This window comes from Aspergillus neoniger (genome assembly GCF_003184625.1).
Source record: "Aspergillus neoniger CBS 115656 unplaced genomic scaffold BO87scaffold_21, whole genome shotgun sequence".
NCBI classification, from domain to species: Eukaryota; Fungi; Ascomycota; class Eurotiomycetes; order Eurotiales; family Aspergillaceae; genus Aspergillus; species Aspergillus neoniger.
In genome coordinates this window covers 181,162-199,164 of record NW_020291149.1, presented here as the reverse complement: position 1 = coordinate 199,164, position 18,003 = coordinate 181,162, and the positions used below count along the sequence as shown (strand labels likewise).

At 50.1% G+C, this 18,003-nt stretch overlaps 5 protein-coding genes across 5 annotated transcripts; 1 reads left to right on the top strand and 4 right to left on the bottom strand.

The window, feature by feature from the left end:
• Positions 1-45: 45 nt before the first annotated feature.
• On the bottom strand, positions 46-1,283 carry BO87DRAFT_90252 (60S ribosomal protein eL37). Its single transcript, XM_025629664.1, has 5 exons — positions 1,189-1,283; positions 1,065-1,084; positions 917-979; positions 654-725; positions 46-526 (listed from the first exon to the last, which is right to left on the bottom strand). Exons 2-5 carry the CDS (start codon positions 1,066-1,068, stop codon positions 387-389), a joined length of 279 nt encoding a protein of 92 aa, XP_025478494.1. The 5' UTR covers positions 1,069-1,084; positions 1,189-1,283; the 3' UTR covers positions 46-386.
• A 283-nt stretch (positions 1,284-1,566) lies between these two features.
• Positions 1,567-3,191, bottom strand: slu7 (mRNA splicing protein SLU7). The gene has a single exon (XM_025623596.1). The coding sequence runs from the start codon at positions 3,086-3,088 to the stop codon at positions 1,658-1,660; it is 1,431 nt and encodes a 476-aa protein (XP_025478493.1). The 5' UTR covers positions 3,089-3,191; the 3' UTR covers positions 1,567-1,657.
• Positions 3,192-3,328: 137 nt separating this feature from the next.
• BO87DRAFT_460053 (DNA-directed DNA polymerase zeta catalytic subunit REV3) lies at positions 3,329-8,552 on the top strand. Its single transcript, XM_025628992.1, has 2 exons — positions 3,329-3,689; positions 3,748-8,552. Exons 1-2 carry the CDS (start codon positions 3,455-3,457, stop codon positions 8,517-8,519), a joined length of 5,007 nt encoding a protein of 1,668 aa, XP_025478492.1. The 5' UTR covers positions 3,329-3,454; the 3' UTR covers positions 8,520-8,552.
• Positions 8,553-8,872: 320 nt separating this feature from the next.
• BO87DRAFT_361374 (RNA-directed RNA polymerase (Sad-1)) lies at positions 8,873-13,220 on the bottom strand (the record flags this gene model as incomplete). The annotated part of the gene is made up of 4 exons (XM_025621587.1): positions 8,873-12,105; positions 12,195-12,666; positions 12,728-12,887; positions 12,940-13,220. The coding sequence occupies 4 exons, from the start codon at positions 13,218-13,220 to the stop codon at positions 8,873-8,875; spliced, it is 4,146 nt and encodes a 1,381-aa protein (XP_025478491.1).
• Positions 13,221-14,204: 984 nt separating this feature from the next.
• Positions 14,205-17,936, bottom strand: BO87DRAFT_361371 (uncharacterized protein). Its single transcript, XM_025621586.1, has 9 exons — positions 17,782-17,936; positions 17,566-17,713; positions 17,421-17,515; positions 16,713-17,330; positions 16,502-16,654; positions 15,255-16,454; positions 15,072-15,197; positions 14,897-15,013; positions 14,205-14,820 (listed from the first exon to the last, which is right to left on the bottom strand). Exons 1-9 carry the CDS (start codon positions 17,896-17,898, stop codon positions 14,209-14,211), a joined length of 3,186 nt encoding a protein of 1,061 aa, XP_025478490.1. The 5' UTR covers positions 17,899-17,936; the 3' UTR covers positions 14,205-14,208.
• Between the last annotated feature and the right edge of the window lie 67 nt (positions 17,937-18,003).

Below are 18,003 nucleotides of genomic sequence, written 5' to 3'. Positions count from 1 at the left end.
GACATGGGATATCTGCCAGCCCTAAACAAGACAAGGAAATTCATGCATAAAGTTTCCCATTTCATTTCTTTCTTTGAAACAGAAAAAAGAGAAAACATCCCCAGAGAGCAAGAGAGAAGACGAGCGTCTTTTTTTCTTCTTTCACATTGTCGTCAATATATGCCATTTTTGTGTTTCTCTAGAATAAAGAAATGCTATGACGGCAAATATGAAAAAAAAAGACCGTCCCAACACCAACTCCACGGGGAATAGCGTCTTTTTTTTATTGCCCCTAGCATTCGCGACCCGGTTCACGTCGTCAAATGCCAACCGGCCCTGTCATACCAGCCCTGCCTCCAGCCTCCGAGAACGAAACGAAAACGCGACAGTCATCGAAAGGGGGGAATCTAGTGGTTCTCGGGACCACGAGCGCCCTTGGGGGTGCCGACCTGGAAGCCGTTGTGGAAGCGGCGGTGGACCTCCTTGAGGTGACGCATTCTGCCGGAGCCGGTGGTCTTTCTGCGCTTGGCCTTCTCGCTCCAGTTGACTGTATAAAACGAACTTCGTAAGCCAATTGTTCATCCAAACATTTTTCATACAATCCGTATCCAAGGTTTCTCAAGGAACCGGCGGTTGTTCTTCGATGGTGGGGTTTTGGGGAGAAGGATTCGTACACTTGCGAGTCTTAGCGGCAGGGTAACCGCAGTTGGCACAAGTCGACTTCTGGACGTGGAAGGAGCGGCGGCCTGAATTCAATCCGAAGAGTATTAGCCCATCTGGTCGTTTTCCCCATAACCTCATATATATGTCCCTCCCGGCAGTCATTTATTATTCCGTTCCTTCTCTCATCCATTCCGTTGGTTGTGTAGAGATCTCCCGTATAACAATTCCCGCCCGGAGGACATATATAAATTTTCGGAGTAGTGTAAATACTGACCACAACGCCGGCAAAGAGTGTGAGTCTTGTTGTGGCGCTTTCCGAAGCTGGAGGTACCCTTCGCTGTAAGCAGAATCGGTATGTCAGTCTGGATGTTGTTCTCGTCGATAGATCGGACTGGGCGGTGGTATATCGCGTTGGCACGTACTCATCTTGAATTATGTGGAACTATATGGCACAATTTGTTAGCGACGGAAAATCGAGATTAAAAAAATTTCCCGGCCTGGGGAAAAATGACAATAATCCCACGTGAGGGCGCAAAATGGACCTACCTGGCGATTCCGTTGAAGGGCTGGTTGTCGTTGTCGTCGTCGCTGGGCGTATCGAAGTTGCTCTGGGATCTGGGGTGGTGTCGCTTAGCGAGTTGTGGTTGTCAGGGCTTGTGCCCTGGTCCCGTGATTCGCCGACAGCCTCAAGGGTGAGTCTGTCACATGACTTCATAACTGCAAAGAGTAATTCTGTTTGCTCCGGCGGGATCCACTTTATTGCTCCATTGCACTAGGCTACTAGGGGACTAGGGTATCGCGGCCCGGGAGCAATAAGGCTATCTATGCATCTACCGAACTACTCCGTACTTAGTCCAGATAGTGATGAAGAATCTATACCGATAATAAGACTGGAATTACAGATTATAGCTATAGAAGAAGATATCAGGATATGCACAATTTGGATGGGTATCTATGACAACTACTATGCGCCTATATAGCAGATCTGGTGAAATTTGTAATGTTATAGGAGCGTTTAAACAAGCTCGTCTTTGCCAATGAATGCGGCCATAGGATCGTCGGCTGCAAGTCGGCTTCGCTTGTATGACTCGATTTCTTCCTCGGTGATTCCAGACTGCACCTCCATGAGCGTTCTCTTCTTAGCATTACCGTTAGATGACTCCTTCGGCTGCTCTGAGGATTGAGCATCATCAACAGCTTCATGCGCGTCGTTATCTTCATGCTCAGCGGATGGCTCGTCACCATCGGCCCCGTTCTCAGACAGCATCAGCAGCTGGTCTGCTTCCTGGAATGCGCGCTTCCCATCTTCACCAGTACAGTAACTGTTTTTGACGGTGGAAAAGCAGCAGGCGTATCCCCACTCAAAGTTGTGCCACCAACTTCCCCAGACGCATGTGTGGTTGTTGGTGAAGATGTCTTCAGCATACTTCGATTTGGCCGCCTTCTTTGGTGCTCCCTTAATCGCACCCGTCTCGTCATATTCGACGAACCTCTCGTTCTCAACAACCATTGTATCCCGCAACGGTGTGGGGTCGAGGTGCTCTTGACCACCATACTTATCCAGAAGAGCCTTCCGTTGAGCTTCACGTTTCGCCACGAACTCTGCCTCCTCCTTCTTCCGCATGACCTCTCCAGCTGTCGGGTTCGCCTGCAGGTGGACCTTCTGCGCACCACGTTCTTGTGATTCCCAGGCATATCTTTGCGCCTTCTCAAATTCAGCAGCATCACCTGAAGCGCGGACAAAGTTCTCTTCGGCAACAAGTGCTGCTGCCTGATCATCCTGAGCGCCCATATCAACCATCCGTCGTGTCTTCGGGTCGTACTTGGCCGAATCGAGGTCCAGGTTCAGCAGATACTTTGCCGTGTCTTCTCGGATACGGAGGTTGCGAGTGGCGGTGCTCTGTTGTCTTCCCATGTCGGACTCCTCAGCGTAGCGGGCTTCCTCCTGAGGCGCATCTTCATCGTCATCGGCCTCGCCATCCTTGCCCTCATTTTCGCCATCCTGTTTTGTGACTCGTTTCAATTTCTCAAGTTCCTCGTACTCCTCCACCACTTGTCGATATTCGCTCGGATCGTAGCCGTTCCACCGATCTCTCTTCGCATCCCACCCCATGTTGACGTCTTGTATAACTTCATCCGCCTGAATATCTTTACCGGTCCATTTGGCACCATGCTTTCGAGGGCGACTCAGACACTCTTTCGTCTTGTGGGTCATGGCGCCGCAGTTCTCACAGGCACCTTTCCGGTATTTGGTGGCCGCGGGACCAGCACGCTTGCCACGATCGTACCACTTTGACTGGTCTGCTGTCGACTTTTGCAGACGTTGATGCTCTAGGTAGTCATTTGCTTGAGAGTCGTCGTCGATATAGAACGGCTTTTTCGAAATGAAAGACGGAATATACTCGTTGCGCTCTTTCGACGCCACATCGGCGGGCTTTTTAGACATGATGGCGGATGGCAGGAATCAGAAGGCGCAAAGTATAGGGGAAGGGAGAAAGAGCTATAGCGCCGCCAAGGACTCAAATTTCTCCGGTAAAACCAGCAGATGTGTGTGAATGTCAAGTTCTTGATTCTATCTCCGCGCTGATGGGAGTCGGCGACGGTTCCGTATCACTCACGTGACCTGGCGTATTACCCACGCCACCCAGTCGCGTAAACTCAACCACAACTTCCTACACGTCGCAGTGAAAAAAGAGAGTTGGACGGCGAAGCAGTGGGTGATGCTGTCGGTACCTGATTTATTGATATGACGCGACTCGAAATTCCTCGCGCGTTCGGTCGCTGACAGCTTCCGCTGTCCTGAACTCAAGCTATGGAACCCTTCCAAGTGCGCCTTAACTGCGTGGATCACTACCAGGCAACTCCGTCAGAACTCGACCCTCCTCTGCCTTACAGGGATGGTGCGGCTGGGAAAAATGATAGATCGAAAGTCCCCGTAATTAGGATATTTGGTGCCACGGAGACTGGCCAGAAGGTGTGCGTCCATGTGCATGGCGCCTTTCCTTATTTGTATGTCGAGTATGACGGTGATCTGGAGCCAGAGAAAGGTTGGTCTGATAAGAGGTGTAACAATATGGTATGTTCATGCAGCTAAGCCATCTATAGTGAGCTCCGCCATTAGGAGTCTCCGTCTCTCGATCGATCATGCACTGGCAGTAAGCTACAATCGCAACGAAAACGCCAAGAAGATACCCTTCGTTGCGCACATCACTCTGGTGAAGGGTGTTCCCTTCTATGGGTATCATGTGGGCTATAAGTTCTACTTTAAAATCTATCTCATGAACCCCATTTATATGACCAGGCTGGCGGACTTGCTACTTCAGGGCGCTGTCCTTAAGCGTCCCCTACAACCATACGAAAGTCATTTGCAGTTCGTTCCGCAGTGGATGTGTGACTACAGTTTATACGGATGCGCCTATCTGAAGTGTAGCAAAGTCAAATTCCGCAGTCCGGTTCCAGAATACTTTGAACTTACTGATCTATCCCATCGCTGGCACGACCGATCCGTACAACCCGACGACCTGTTAGACGACTCTTTCTTTCCAAAGCAAAGCCATTGTCCCCTAGAGGTCGATATTTGCGTCCAGGACATTCTAAACCGCTCAGAAATCAGCGAAAGAACCATCCATCAGGATTTTACCGAACTTTTCAAGCAAATGATTTCTGATGAACGACTTGTTCCGAGCATGGCAGGTTTGTGGCAGGATGAGACACGCAGGCGGAAGAAGCGTCTGGGTCTCGAACCGGGCAGTAGCCCATTCGATGCCAACGAATTAGTTTCTTTGTCTGTTAACCCAAGAGATACTTCTCGAGGTGGCTGGATCCACGAAGAAGAGTATCGTCAAATGGCTGCGCAGACCGTCAATGAGGAGAAGCAGGAGACTGGTTGCGGCGATGTAACATTCGATGATTTACTTTCGCAGAAGCCCTTCTCCCAGGATGTAAAGACTGCGATGCAGAGTGTCGAGGATTTCTATCCGGACAAGAACGATTTTGATAAGTATCAACAACAACCTGTCGAGCCTGATACGGCGGCGAACGCAGAAGTCAACGTTGATGAGAGCGCAGCTTGGCCTGCGGTCTCGGATGATGATTCATACCTTTCCGGCGATGATTTTTTCGACGTATTACCCGGAGAAGACAATGACCGGGAAGCTGCAGACGCCTTGGATGAAAACCAGGCCGGAGATATCCTTGACCTAGCCCAAGACGAACCGGGGTACTCCACTGATGAACTAAATACCTACGAAATGAGTGCGACGCGAAAAGCAGGTTCGGATGAAATAGTCGGACGAACCGAAAGCCGAGAGCCCAGCCATAATAATCTGCGCAAGCGGAAAAGATTCTTCGATGACACCCCATCGCAGATGTTAGATAGGCCGCGGAAGTCTCGGATAGCTGAAGTTCAAGTCAACAGTACAACTCCCAAAATCGAAGATGCCGCCAACACGTCGGATGCGGATGCAGTTGTAAGGGGCAAATCCTCACAAAAAAAGCTATCTCAGTCCACTGTCCGCTCAAAGAGGCCTGAACAGAGTGGAAGGCTCAACTTTCCGGTCGTTAAAGACCCCAATGATCCTATGACAATCTTGCGCTTCAGCCAGGACGGTGCGCCTTCTTCTAAGGAACTTAGAGAACTAGAAAAAGATTTAGCCAGTTCTGGGCCAGATATTATTTCGAAAGATATCAGAGCGGAGAACAACTCATCACAACCGCAGTCATCAGTCACTGTAACAAGTCCTGATGCTGGCATAGATCCGCAGATTTTGGAAATAGCATCAGGATTCTATGCTGCCTTTAACATGCCTATGAATGCTCGCATTTGTTTCTTGCGAAATTTCTCTCCCAGTACTAGCGAGGTCGCTTCGACACCTCATTGCTATGATTATCCGTCCGTTATTTATCAGAAAGCGCACTACAGCGATGAGAGTGATGTGCCTGACCGTGTGAGGGATTACGCAGGGAGGGAATTCCGCTTAGAAGGTAGTGGTATACACTATCTCCCCGACTTCGATCCGTCAGGGCGGTCTATGGCTATGCTAGGGGAATATACTCCACCGAGAGACAAGAACGAACAAGAGGTGGTTGACCAGCAGCTGCGGGAGTTCTCTACCTCTAGGTTCTGGGAGTTTGCCCCTGTTCCTCCAAGCCGCTCAGAAGTTATCGAATGGTTCGAAAAGTCTCAAGCTGAGGAGAAAGCAGATGCCGCTCAACCCCAAACATCCAAGCAGGTGCAAATGAAGGCGAATGTCTTGTCACAGATCGAAGGCCCTACCCAGAAGAATGGCTATGGCTTCAAATATTCACAAAAAGGAAAATCCACCAGTGTCGAGCACCAGACACAGTATATGAGCATAATGAGCCTGGAGGTGCATGTGAACACCCGGGGTGTGCTGTCGCCGAACCCAGAAGAGGATGAGATTACATGTGTGTTCTGGTGCCTGCAGTCGGAAGATGAGGACCTTGATGCCAACGGTACGGTGCCAGGGGTTCATGTTGGCATGATATCTCAATCGGAAGACGACAGGCCAGATATCAAGGCATCCAAAGCCTTGAGAATCGACTGGGAACATGAAACCAGCGAACTAGACTTGATCAATCGCGTGGTAGACATTGTTCGCTGGCATGACCCCGATATCATCACTGGCTACGAGGTTCATAACAGCTCCTGGGGCTACTTGATCGAGCGAGCAAGGAAGAAATATGATTTTGACATCTGCGATGAGCTGTCCAGAGTGAAGTCGCAAGCCCATGGAAGGTTTGGCAAGGATGCCGACCGATGGGGCTTCAACCACACCTCTTCGATTCGAGTCACTGGACGGCACATGATCAATATCTGGCGAGCCATGAGAGGCGAGCTGAACCTGCTGCAGTATACACAGGAAAATGTTGCCTTTCACCTGCTGCATCGCCGTGTCCCACACTATTCGTTTCAGGACCTCACAGACTGGTATCGTAGTGGGAAGCCTCGCAACATACTGAAAGTAGTCGAATACTTCGTCTCTCGCGTGCAAATGGATCTCGAGATCCTAGAGTCAAACGAACTGATCCCCAGAACTAGCGAGCAGGCCAGGCTACTGGGAATTGACTTCTTCTCAGTATTCTCGCGTGGCTCTCAATTCAAGGTTGAATCTCTCATGTTCCGCATTGCCAAACCAGAAAACTTCATACTCGTCTCGCCGAGCAGGAAACAAGTTGGCCAACAAAATGCCCTTGAATGTCTCCCACTGGTGATGGAACCCCAAAGCGACTTCTACACCAGCCCTCTTGTGGTACTAGACTTCCAGTCCTTATACCCAAGCATCATGATTGCATACAACTACTGCTACTCGACATTCCTCGGACGAGCACACCAATGGCGGGGCCGAAACAAGATGGGATTCACGGACTACAAGCGCCAGCCCCGAATGCTAGAGCTACTACAAGACAAGATCAACATCGCCCCCAACGGCATGATCTACGCAAAACCCGAAGTGCGCAAATCCCTCCTCGCACGCATGCTCGCCGAGATCCTCGAAACGCGAGTGATGGTCAAGAACGGAATGAAAGTCGACAAAGACGACAAAGCGCTCCAGCGCCTCCTCAACAACCGACAACTAGCCCTGAAACTAATCGCCAACGTCACCTACGGCTACACATCCGCCTCATTTTCGGGCCGCATGCCCTGCTCCGAAATCGCCGACAGCATCGTGCAATCCGGCCGCGAAACCCTCGAAAAAGCCATCGCCTTCATCCACTCGGTCGAACGCTGGGGCGCCGAAGTAGTCTACGGCGACACCGACAGTCTCTTCGTCTACCTCAAAGGCCGAACCCGCGACGAAGCCTTCACCATCGGCGAAGAAATCGCCAAAGCCGTAACCTCATTAAACCCCCATCCGGTGAAACTCAAATTCGAAAAAGTCTACCACCCCTGCGTCCTCCTCGCCAAAAAGCGCTACGTCGGCTTCAAATACGAACACCGCGATCAAAAAGAACCCGAGTTCGACGCGAAGGGGATCGAAACCGTCCGCCGGGACGGCACACCCGCCGAACAAAAAATCGAAGAAAAAGCCCTGAAACTCCTCTTCCGCACCGCCGACCTCTCCCAAGTCAAACACTACTTCCAATCCCAATGCACAAAGATCATGCAAGGTCGCGTCTCCGTCCAGGACTTCTGCTTCGCAAGAGAAGTCCGTCTAGGCACCTACAGCGACAGAGGCCTCCCACCACCAGGCGCCCTAATCAGCACAAAGAAAATGATCGCCGACCCGCGCTCCGAACCCCAATACGGTGAACGCGTCCCATACGTCGTCGTCACTGGCGCCCCCGGCGCAAGACTCATCGACCGCTGCGTCCCGCCCGAAACCCTCCTGCATGATCCCCACCTCGACCTAGACGCAGACTACTACATCACGAAGAACCTCATCCCACCCCTCGAGAGGATATTCAACCTCGTCGGCGCAAACGTCCGTCAATGGTACGACGAAATGCCGAAAGTGCAGCGCGTGCGGCGCGTCGAAGGAGCAATGTTACGCGGTCCCGGTGGGCGGAGAACCCTCGAGTCGTATATGAGAGCGTCGACGTGCATTGTATGTAGGACTAAGCTGCGGGATACTGATACCCCGCTCTGCGGGAACTGTTCAAGACAGCCGCATCTTGCGATGTTTGAGCTTGTTTCGAGACAGAGGGCGGCGGAGAAGAGGGTTGTGGATTTGCAACGCATTTGTAGGTCTTGTATGGGGTTGACGTTTGGGGATGAGGTGAAGTGTGATAGTAAGGATTGTCCGGTTTTCTATTCGAGAACGAGGGATGAGGCGAATTGGAGGTATACCAAGGCGGTGCTGGATCCGGTGGTGGGGTTGTTGAGGGATAGGTGTGAGAAGGAGTTGGAGTGGTAGGTCGGTTATTGGGGGGTTAATTTGGTTGATTGATTCATTGGGATGGGGTTAGAGGTTGGTTTGATGGGATAGGCGTTTAATATATAAATTAGGTTGGGCTGTGAGGGATGGGTTGGGTGATGTATGGTTACCACAAACTTGTATACTTCTTAACGGAGAGGGCTAGAAATATAGTACTCTTAGTAATGTTCAGATGGCTTATGATGGATCAATTTGTGCATGCCTAGGCTGATAGTTACATTCTAGTTACGACGCACGTAAGTGAAGCAAGATAGTTTTGCGGAGCAAGCGTCACAGATCGAAGCTACTAAGCACGGCAGGATGTAGTATATTCAGAAGAGATAAAACCTGTCTCAAAGCCCAAGCAGCTCGTTAAGTTTATCAAGAGCAGTAGGCTCAACGTCCTCTTCCTCGATGATCTCCTCGCATTCGTCATCTCCCTCGATGAGTTCCTCCACGAGTGGTGTTGCTGAAGGGCTTGCAATGACCGGTCTGGCCATTTCGGGCATTTCGGGTATTGCTACGTTGTCATCGATGTCTAACAAGGAGATCTGTTCTCTACCGAGAGTGCTTGAAGACGCGGATGGAAGAGAAGGCGATAGAGTGGGTACGTCCGAAATGCCGAAATCAAGCAGTTGATCCATGATGCTCTCGCTGCTCTTCGCGCTTGTGTGGCTAGTGGAAGGGCCCGCATTCGGAATTGACTGAGTGTGTGATGCATTGGCTGCGCGTTCTTCGTCTGTGAAAAGGCCAAACGGGTCTTCGTACAGGGCATCAGGTTTATCTGCAGTGGGAGGGACTTTGGTTGGGTCAATTTCCACAGGATCGGATTGGAGTGCTGGAGGCTGATAAACATCGTAAAGACCACGGGCAACTCTACCCAGTATATGGGGAAGAATCCAGGGGAAGCTGATCAGAGGCAGTTGATTTATCTTGGGAGTTACATGCGGTGGAGAGTTTTCGCGATGTTTCTTGAGCGCCTGGGTCATTTCTTCATGCGTGACACGGTACATAGCGACTGCTAGTGGTGCCAGTAGCTCGAATGTTCTACCGTCCACCTTGCTGTAGCATTGCTTTCTGAAGGTTTCGCGGTGCGCGGCTGATATTGCACCAATTTCTTCATGGAATTTGTAGTCCTTGCTTATGTGTGAATGATTGAGAATAAAGGTAGACCAGACTTCAAACTCGGTCTTGATCTCATGCTGTGCCATGATTCGCCGCATGGCTGTGTCGTATTCGTTCTTGAGATTCTTAGCGAATGTATAGAGGTCTTCACTGACTTCGATTGAACAGTTCAGGATTCGCTCGTCAAAAGGCATCTCCAAGCTTGGCACGAAGTCCACCCTCTCCACAGCGTCATAGAGCTGACCTAGAATCTTCCTGGAGCAATAGATCTGGTCCTTTGGCTTAGGCTTCTCCATGAAATGAGGCCACCTTCGTGGCTGAAGGTTGCGGGTCATGATAGCGGGTCTTCCTGTCTTATTGTAGTCCACGGCATCGGAATGGAGCTGAGCAAGTCGGATACACTTTTCTTCGTTAACACCATCCTCAAGCTGATCTGCCCAGGCAACGTGGGCGTGAGCGATTGTTGGAAGACTGTCATTTTTCATGTACATGACAAAGAAAGAGGTAACTTCATCGACTGTGACATCGTGGTCTAGATCCTGTGCCTTGTTGCTTGTGTAGCGCATTGGGTCTAAAAACCAGTCCTTGTGAATCAAGTCTTGATCCCAAATAACCAGGTAGTCATCACCATCAAGGTCTCCACCGGAACACATGCTGGCGATGTCCCGATCGCCGGTTTGGGGTAGGACGACCACATCACGGAGGCTGTGCAGCTCAGGCACGTTGACTGCCCGGACCACACGAATGTCACCTGGATGAAGAGAGGGATTGCGTGCCAGTATACAGAGCCCTTCGATGACTTCGTATTGTGCACCTTCCCCAGAACCGTTTGTACGAGGGACCTGAAGAAAGATCTCTGGCAATGCTGCCAGCTTTTGCTCGAGAGAAGCGTCCTCCTTTGGTATTTTATCATAAAAGTAACCTTTAAGGATCCCAGTCTCATCCATGACACCTAGTAAATTTGTGCCATTGTCAATGACAATTTTCGCCTTCTCCTTCAGGTACTTGATATGCCAGGTCCGCCACAGGGCTAAGATAGATGTGAAGAATGGCTCCTTAGATCGCCGGAAACCATCAGATACCATTTGACTGACGGTAAGAGTCGTCTGATTCGGATCAACGTACTTCTTGAGTACCTCGATTGCTCGGGAGTCACTTTCCATGGCCTCATCAAGCGCACGCAGCATAGACTTGAGTTTAGCATGAAATACCTCGTCAGGAATCCCGAGGGTGGACATGACAAGTATCAGCTGGCGGTTCAGTGTAGCCATTGAGTACTGAGACCATCGGATGATCTCCAAGCCGTTATGAACGGTCGGAAATTTATTCTGGCTCTCTCGAATATGAATCTCCTGAGGCTGGGCATCGGAAGAAACAGCAAGCATACCCTTGCAGCCCCCAAGACGGAACTGAAAGGCTGATGGAGGCTCGCCCGTTGGCGTCTTTATCTTGAGCTCAGTCATTGCCATTTGTGCAAGAAACCTCGAGATCTTTCCGACACCATCAGAGAAAGTGTAGCCATTTCTTTCCACATCAGGAATATTGCGTATCTGTACCGGGCAACCAGCTACTGCTCGAGTTGTTGAGAAACATTGGCCTAGTCGTGCTGCGTACTTTGCCACATTTCGGATATCGCTAAAATGACCCATCCAAGCACGGATATTGGCCGCTGTAAGGTCAGGCAATGGGGCGAAGAAGTAGGCCCCATGCTCACGAAACTGGGAGTTTCCAAAAGCAAGGAATTCGTATCGCCGGTCTCCAATGATAATGCCATTTGCCAGTGCTCGCTTGATGCGGGTGAATATCTCATCATTGGAATTACCGCTTCTAGCATGAATGCGACCATAAAGCTTCTCATCCGTAAATCGAACTCGGAGAAAGCGATCTGCATGTTCCATGTAGCGTCTAATAATCCTGTTTGAGATGTCCACTGACGGTAGATTGTAGTATACGGTGCTGGGTGTGATTGTAGCGGATCGCATATGACAGCAGTAAGGAGGTATCTTCACTTTAGTGGCTCTGACCCCTCTGATAAATGGAAGATCAAATATCTCCATTGGGTCTAAATACTGCTGTTTTTGGCTTGCTACATTCTCCAGAAGCTTTCTTGCCTTTGCTTCCCCGAGCTCAGCTAGTTTGGCGGCGAACTCATGCGTCATGGTAAATTCGGAAAGGTAGCCATTGGAAATGCAAACTTCAAGCTGATACCGAACTGCGAAGGGCAGAGGGACATAGCTAGAGTCAATAAGGTCATTCAATGACGAAGTTGACAAACTGGAGGCATCGGACAGATCGATCCACTTCCACACTGGCGGCATCCTCTCTTGTCTATCATCCCATTGAATAAAGCGGTCAGTCTCCTCAATAGAAACATTATAGTCCTGGAAAATTGCACAAAGCTGAGTGAAGAGTTCCTTCGGGCAATCTGGAGGATAATTGATTCTGAAGGCATTCCATCGACCTGCGGGAAATTGTATGATTAGCCAGTGGAAAGATAGAAATAATAGAGACGACTAGCAATGACAGTTGATGCAGAAAATGAGGGCATACCAATGTCTATGATAGGCTTTTGCCTTGGTAGGCTGACTGGGAGCGTAGACAAGTTGAGAGGGTTGTGGACAATATGTGTCTGGCGGTACCAGCAGTCTGAGTCCCTCCAGCTTCCCGGCTCATGAAATGTAGCACTTATATCGCTGATTCGGCGGTGATACATGGGAGGGGATTCGAGCATGGTCAAGTGCGATACCACCCCAGTTGTAAAATTGCGTGACTGAAAGATCTTGCCCAGCTGTCTTAGGGGTATCCTGAGGCGATATGTGTACCAGGTATCCGGGGAAGAGGTTGAGGTTGATTTGCCACTAGAGCTGAGTATCTGAAGCTGGAAGAAGACGTGAAGCTCTTTAATTTTCAGATTGAGTAGCAGGAAGGGTTTCCCGAGGGGACCAGCTTCGACCGTCCGCATTGGTAGAAGTGTTGTTTCGTTAAGCATAACTCCAATATCAAGTGAGGAAATTGGGATTGTCTGGAAGAAAAAGTACACCAGATGAGAGTTGACTTCTGTGTTTGCGGTTGGGGATACTTACGAGCTCAGCCGGATAGCGGACATTGGGACGCACTGGGCTTGGAATCTCAAGCTCTGAAGGCCTGAGCTCTTCGAGAGCAACAAAAATGCGTACTTCTTGTCCGCTTGAAAGCTTGATGTTGTATGAACCATTTTTCCAAAAATCGGAACGGGGTGGCGGTCTGGTGAATAATTAGTGATATCCGAGGATTCATGACCTGAACGAGGACCAACTTGAAGCGAACTTTCCCCCTTGACTCCAACTGGCCATGATGGTCTTCATATATATCGATCGAAAAGATCGTGCCTTCGGTTTTGAATGCGTGCCAGATAGTACGGGCAGTGACTTTGGGAGGCAGCCCAGTAAGTTTTATGGCAACACTAGCCCACGATCTCCATGGAGCTGGAGGAGGTAATATATTGTATAGACGTTGTTGTCCCCTCGGCTGCCTCCCTTGTACCCGCCAGTAGGAGCCCTGCCCCCTCGTATGCTGTTGCTTGCCTCGATGGGGCATGGCCGCTGCAGGTTGAGCAGACTTGGAGGCGGATGAAGTGTGTGAGGGGAAGGGAGCAGAAGAAAGTGGAGGTACAGGGGGACGTGGGGGTGAAGATGATAAGAGAGAGGGAGAGAATGAAGAGGAAGAGGAAACTGGTGGTGAAGGGAGGGGGAAGTGAGCTGAGGAAGAAGGCGAGTTGGCAGTGAAGTGAGGAAGAGGCCGGGGGGAAGAGAGAGAAGACGGAGAAAGAAAGAGAGAGACATGGGGAGAATTGGCTCTCGAGTGAAGCTCCCTCCCGCTGTCTGGGGAGAGAACTTCGGGGTCATCTTCTGGATGTACTTCCATCAGCTTCCCTTGTCCACTTTGCTCTCTTACTCACTTGCTTTCGTTGTCTGAGACTATGACCTTGACTGGAGGTATTAGTGAGCTGAAGGAGCAGGTACCGAGGAGAGCGCTGTGGTTGGTATTGCGAAGAAGACTAGATCTGAGTGCACATTACACTAATCTGAGGGCCGGAGAAGTCAGAAGTGAGAATTACAAAGGCGGCCTGGGGCTTTTTCTAGCTCATTTTCAGTTTTTATAATGTCTCAGCCATGTGGCTCGACCAGTCGGAAACTTCCTGCGATAACCAACCAAAACTCATGGTTAGAGCCGAAAAGTGAATGAGAAAAAATCAGCCACAGCACTTGCAGATTCTCCCAGGCGAGATGAATTCTCACAATGACACCATTGAGTGGAGCCTCCAGGCGTTTGGCTATGGCCCATCTACTCTTCAGATGCGCCGCCACAGAGCAACCTGACCGGGGGCTACAGACCGAGAGTTCAATGTGGCGCAAATGAATACGGATGATGCTTTGGACAGATTCCATTAGTACTGGGTCCAGCCCTCAATCTAGGTACTTCAGAACTGGACGGATCTACTTGAGGGCGCGTCAATAATAGCCTAGGCTATCATACCAACTAACTGATAGTATATACAAAAATCATTATTCATGTATGTCTCATACTACTGCTGAGTCTGTGAGAACGGATTGGGATCATTGGCCGCGGACAAGGACGTGCTTGTGAAGAGGAAGTCCTTCGAAAACTCCAGATCCATGTCCAGGTCTATGTGCTGAAGTTGGTTCTCTTCCAAGCTGGCGCGAGTCCGAACTTGGTCGGAAGTGTCACATTCGCTGCGTTGTGACGCGGGGCTTCGCTGTGCGCACGGCTGGCTATTCAAGTCGGCATCTTCGAGGGGTGTTCGCCTGTGCTGGGGTGTTACATTTCTAGACTTCCTGCCGACCCTCATTTGCTGCGATGATGGATCAGCCGGAGGAAATGCATTATCCATCGTCCTTTTCGGGCTCCGGCAAGGAGGAGACGACATGCTATTTCCAAACGGTTCCACCTGTGAGTTTTCAGGCTGGGTTTGGAGCTCGTCCTCCGCCGGTTGCGTTTGCTGTGTCATGGTTGTCGGGGAGGGCCTTGCACTAGACCTCCTCGTCTGTTTGCTCGGGGGTCTCGTTCCGTCGGTCTCAACTCGGATCCCCATAACATTCATAAGACGTCCGATATGTTGCTGGGCTTCAGAAAATTCCCGGGCTTTTGCGGCTCGCTCATTTCGTAGTTGTTGTACCTATTTTGACTGATAAGTAAATGCTCAAGCACACAGATAAAGAGGAATTGCTGCTTCTGGCTGCTTCTTGTCCTACCTTCTTTTCTAGGTGGTGTATCCGCTTATCCTTCGTTTGCAGCTCCTTTGTGGCGTCGGATGCGGCTGCCTGCATGGCCATACGCAGCGAGAATATTTCTTCCTTTTGGGTCTCGTACTATTGAATGTGCGTTAGAAATTGGGATTCCCGTACATAATCAAACCATTAATCCTACCTTTGTACTTGCCGCCGAAAGTTGAGCCTCATAATCTCGAACAGTTTCTTGTTCTACTTGCAGGCCCCTTTCGGTTTTCTCGATTGTGGACGCCAACTCGTGGGATTTCATCCTCTCTTCCTCAAGCTGCATAAACCCATTAGCATCTCTTAATTCCTGCCATTGGAATATTAGTAATCCTACCTGAATGCGAAGGGTTTCCATTCCCCTCTCAGTGTCTGCCTTCTGGGATAGAATCTGCTCTTTGTCCTCATCCTTTTGAACTAGAAGCAGTTCGCATTGTCGGAGCTTCTCATCAAGTCCCGCCAAATCCTGGTTGAGGGAGTCATTCGTTTTAATCAGGGAGGATTTCTCTTTCGAGGCTTCATCTAGAGCGTTCTGCAGGTTCGTGTTCTCGGCCCTTTGGGCTATCATTTCATCCTGCAATGATTCCAGCTGATCATCTCTTTCGGTTATAGATGCGACCAAGTCCAACTCCCTAGTTCGGGCCTTTTTTACCTCACTTGCCATAGTATCTTGAAACTCGCGCCTCTGGTCTTCAAGATCTCTTCGAGCTGCGTCGAGAGTTGCCGACAATTCTTCAGCACGGATGGATGCAGCTTCCGCATGGGTCTCTAAGCGAGAGATCTCCAACCGAAGCCCGCCAATTGTATCGGATGCTTGTTGAAATTGCAGCTCCAATGCGCCATTTTGTTCCCTTAGCTGCTGAGCCTCGGCTGAAATCGCGTTCCGCTCTTGCTCCATCGCCCGCAGTGGGGCTTCGACATCATCACATCGTTGTTCGAGATCATAGCACACCTCCTCCATCTTACGCATAAGGCTGTCGTTTGACACGCGCGCATTAAGCATGAGTGTTTCTGACATAGAGCTCCTCCAGTCAGACCGCGAACTAGGCGCGGAAACACCCTCACGGACGTTGAGTGTCGTATAAATTTTGGCGGCACGAGATGATTCTGCTTCTGAGAACGAGCATTTTTGACCGTGTAGTAGCTGCTTGTTTTGAGCCAGAAACATCTGCAGGGTGGCATTACCAGCTATCGTGTCCTGAGTTGTGGTCTGTGATAGCAGTGCGTGAAGGTAGAAGGATAAAAAGTCATAAATTAGTTCATTTTCCAGTTGCGAACGTGCAGCTCCGCATTCTTGAGAGCCGTGGCATGATGATGAAGCGTGATTCCTCGGGAAGCTTTCAATTATTTTCCACAGGACTTGCTGACATTGTTCAAGAGGTTCCGCAAAGATAGCGGAGTTCAGCGATGCCGAATGCAGCCCCGTGACCAGCGACTTGGCCACCAGAATATGAGTCAGGCTCGGCGAGCTGGTAGTATCTAAAGAAGACACAATATATTCAAGCAGACTGCGTATCGCGGTGACGCCTAAACACGCCTTGATTGAGTTAGTATAGCCCCAGATGGCAACGTGGGTTTACTTACCACACTTGCCCCTACAAGGCGTGGTATATACTCTGATGTCAGCACACCTAGCACGAACTTGCTGTCTCGACTTATAAGCCCATCGACAGCAACTCGGGCTATATCGGTTGATAATGCGGCAACTGGAAGCAGCGATGCCAAAAATGTCGCACCCTGACGATAATTAGCATGTGTCCACATTGCCGCAGATTCGAGCTGAACCAGCACATACTAGCATCTGAACTCCAGAATCAATACCACTCCTGGTGATCTTCTCCCGCAGCTTGGCAATCTTTGAGCCGTTTGCCTTGACCCAGCTTTCTCTCTGTTCTGGCTCAACTCTATCACATATCTCGATGGCCAAACGAATACTCTCGGCTGCTTTATCTACCGTTAAGTCACTGCAGCTATCAGAGCAAGCAAGAATAACGCGCAGGACGACGAGGTCCAAAGTTTTGAGACCCCGCTTGGGGCCAAAGAAATGGTTGACGCTTTGTAACCATGACGGAACAAACCGCACACAGCCTTTCTCGGTCGCCGAATCTTCTAAGGATGCCATGCGTGCAAAGGTTGCTAGACAGAGAAGGTTGCCCATGTGGTCACTCAGGTTACGCAGCGTTTTCGTGAGCTCTACCTGAAGGCTAGCCATCACTTCGGACGGGATCTCTTCGAGGAGCCGAGGTGATCTTTTGATGCCATTAGAGATTTGGTTTAGAGGTAGGACGTTTTCTGCACGGGGATCTTCTCCCATTGTACGTATCATCTTTTCCATAAACTGTGTCAAGCGTGCGGGTATCATGAACTCAGGCGGTAGAGGAGACGCCAGGATGGCGGTGCACACCAAAGCATACTAAGAAAGTCAGTCCATGAAGCTCATAGCTCGACAGTATTACTAGCCACCCGTGGCTAGCAATTCTCTTTGAATAAGGGGCGTACGAACCTCTGCCTTGTCATCGCCGATAACACCTTGAAGGAACTGATCGAGAAGACATGGATGTCGCTCCAGCAAAGCATCCCGAACCGCGGGTGCTGAAACTGCCGAAGATCAGCCTAGCCAATGCAACTAATACAAGCAATGAGCTTACCGAATGTCCCAAGTAGAGGTAACGCGAAACGAGAGCGCGATAGACCATCCACGAGTACGTCAACTAGAGCCCCGATTTGACAGGGCTTGTGAGAGGCCCACAGTCGAATGCTTTGTGACGTTGTTGATTGAGTCAAGCTATATAGGTCCTGAATGTGCCAGGGGTTAGCAGCTAACGCATTGACCTAAGATACTCGCGTGGGGTAGCGGAGTTTACCTGAAATGAAGGTGCATAAGGGGCGGTAACGAGGCGTTCCACCTCGCGACTCAAGCGAATACTCTGTTGATCTGGCATATCTGCTAACATGACTCCATCTATGGAGTGAGTATCCATGAGCTAATTAATTAATAAGGGCCACAGATAAAATGGGGCGTGCCGTTCCCCACGAGGTTATCGTTAGCTTGACTTTTGACTGCGGTGGGAAAGATTTGATGTTCT

Excerpts from the sequence above, each read along its gene's own strand:
- BO87DRAFT_361371 (XM_025621586.1), bottom strand. The coding sequence starts at position 17,898 with ATGGATACTCACTCCATAGATGGAGTCATGTTAGCAGATATGCCAGAT. Across the intron at positions 17,714-17,781 it reads CTTATGCACCTTCATTTCAG|GACCTATATAGCTTGACTCA; the intron begins GTAAACTCCGCT and ends TGGCACATTCAG. Across the intron at positions 15,014-15,071 it reads TTTCGGCGGCAAGTACAAAG|TACGAGACCCAAAAGGAAGA; the intron begins GTAGGATTAATG and ends CACATTCAATAG.
- slu7 (XM_025623596.1), bottom strand. The coding sequence starts at position 3,088 with ATGTCTAAAAAGCCCGCCGATGTGGCGTCGAAAGAGCGCAACGAGTAT.
- BO87DRAFT_90252 (XM_025629664.1), bottom strand. Across the intron at positions 726-916 it reads CACTCTTTGCCGGCGTTGTG|GCCGCCGCTCCTTCCACGTC; the intron begins GTCAGTATTTAC and ends GATTGAATTCAG. Across the intron at positions 527-653 it reads TGCCGCTAAGACTCGCAAGT|TCAACTGGAGCGAGAAGGCC; the intron begins GTACGAATCCTT and ends CGTTTTATACAG.
- BO87DRAFT_460053 (XM_025628992.1), top strand. The coding sequence starts at position 3,455 with ATGGAACCCTTCCAAGTGCGCCTTAACTGCGTGGATCACTACCAGGCA. Across the intron at positions 3,690-3,747 it reads TGATCTGGAGCCAGAGAAAG|TGAGCTCCGCCATTAGGAGT; the intron begins GTTGGTCTGATA and ends AGCCATCTATAG.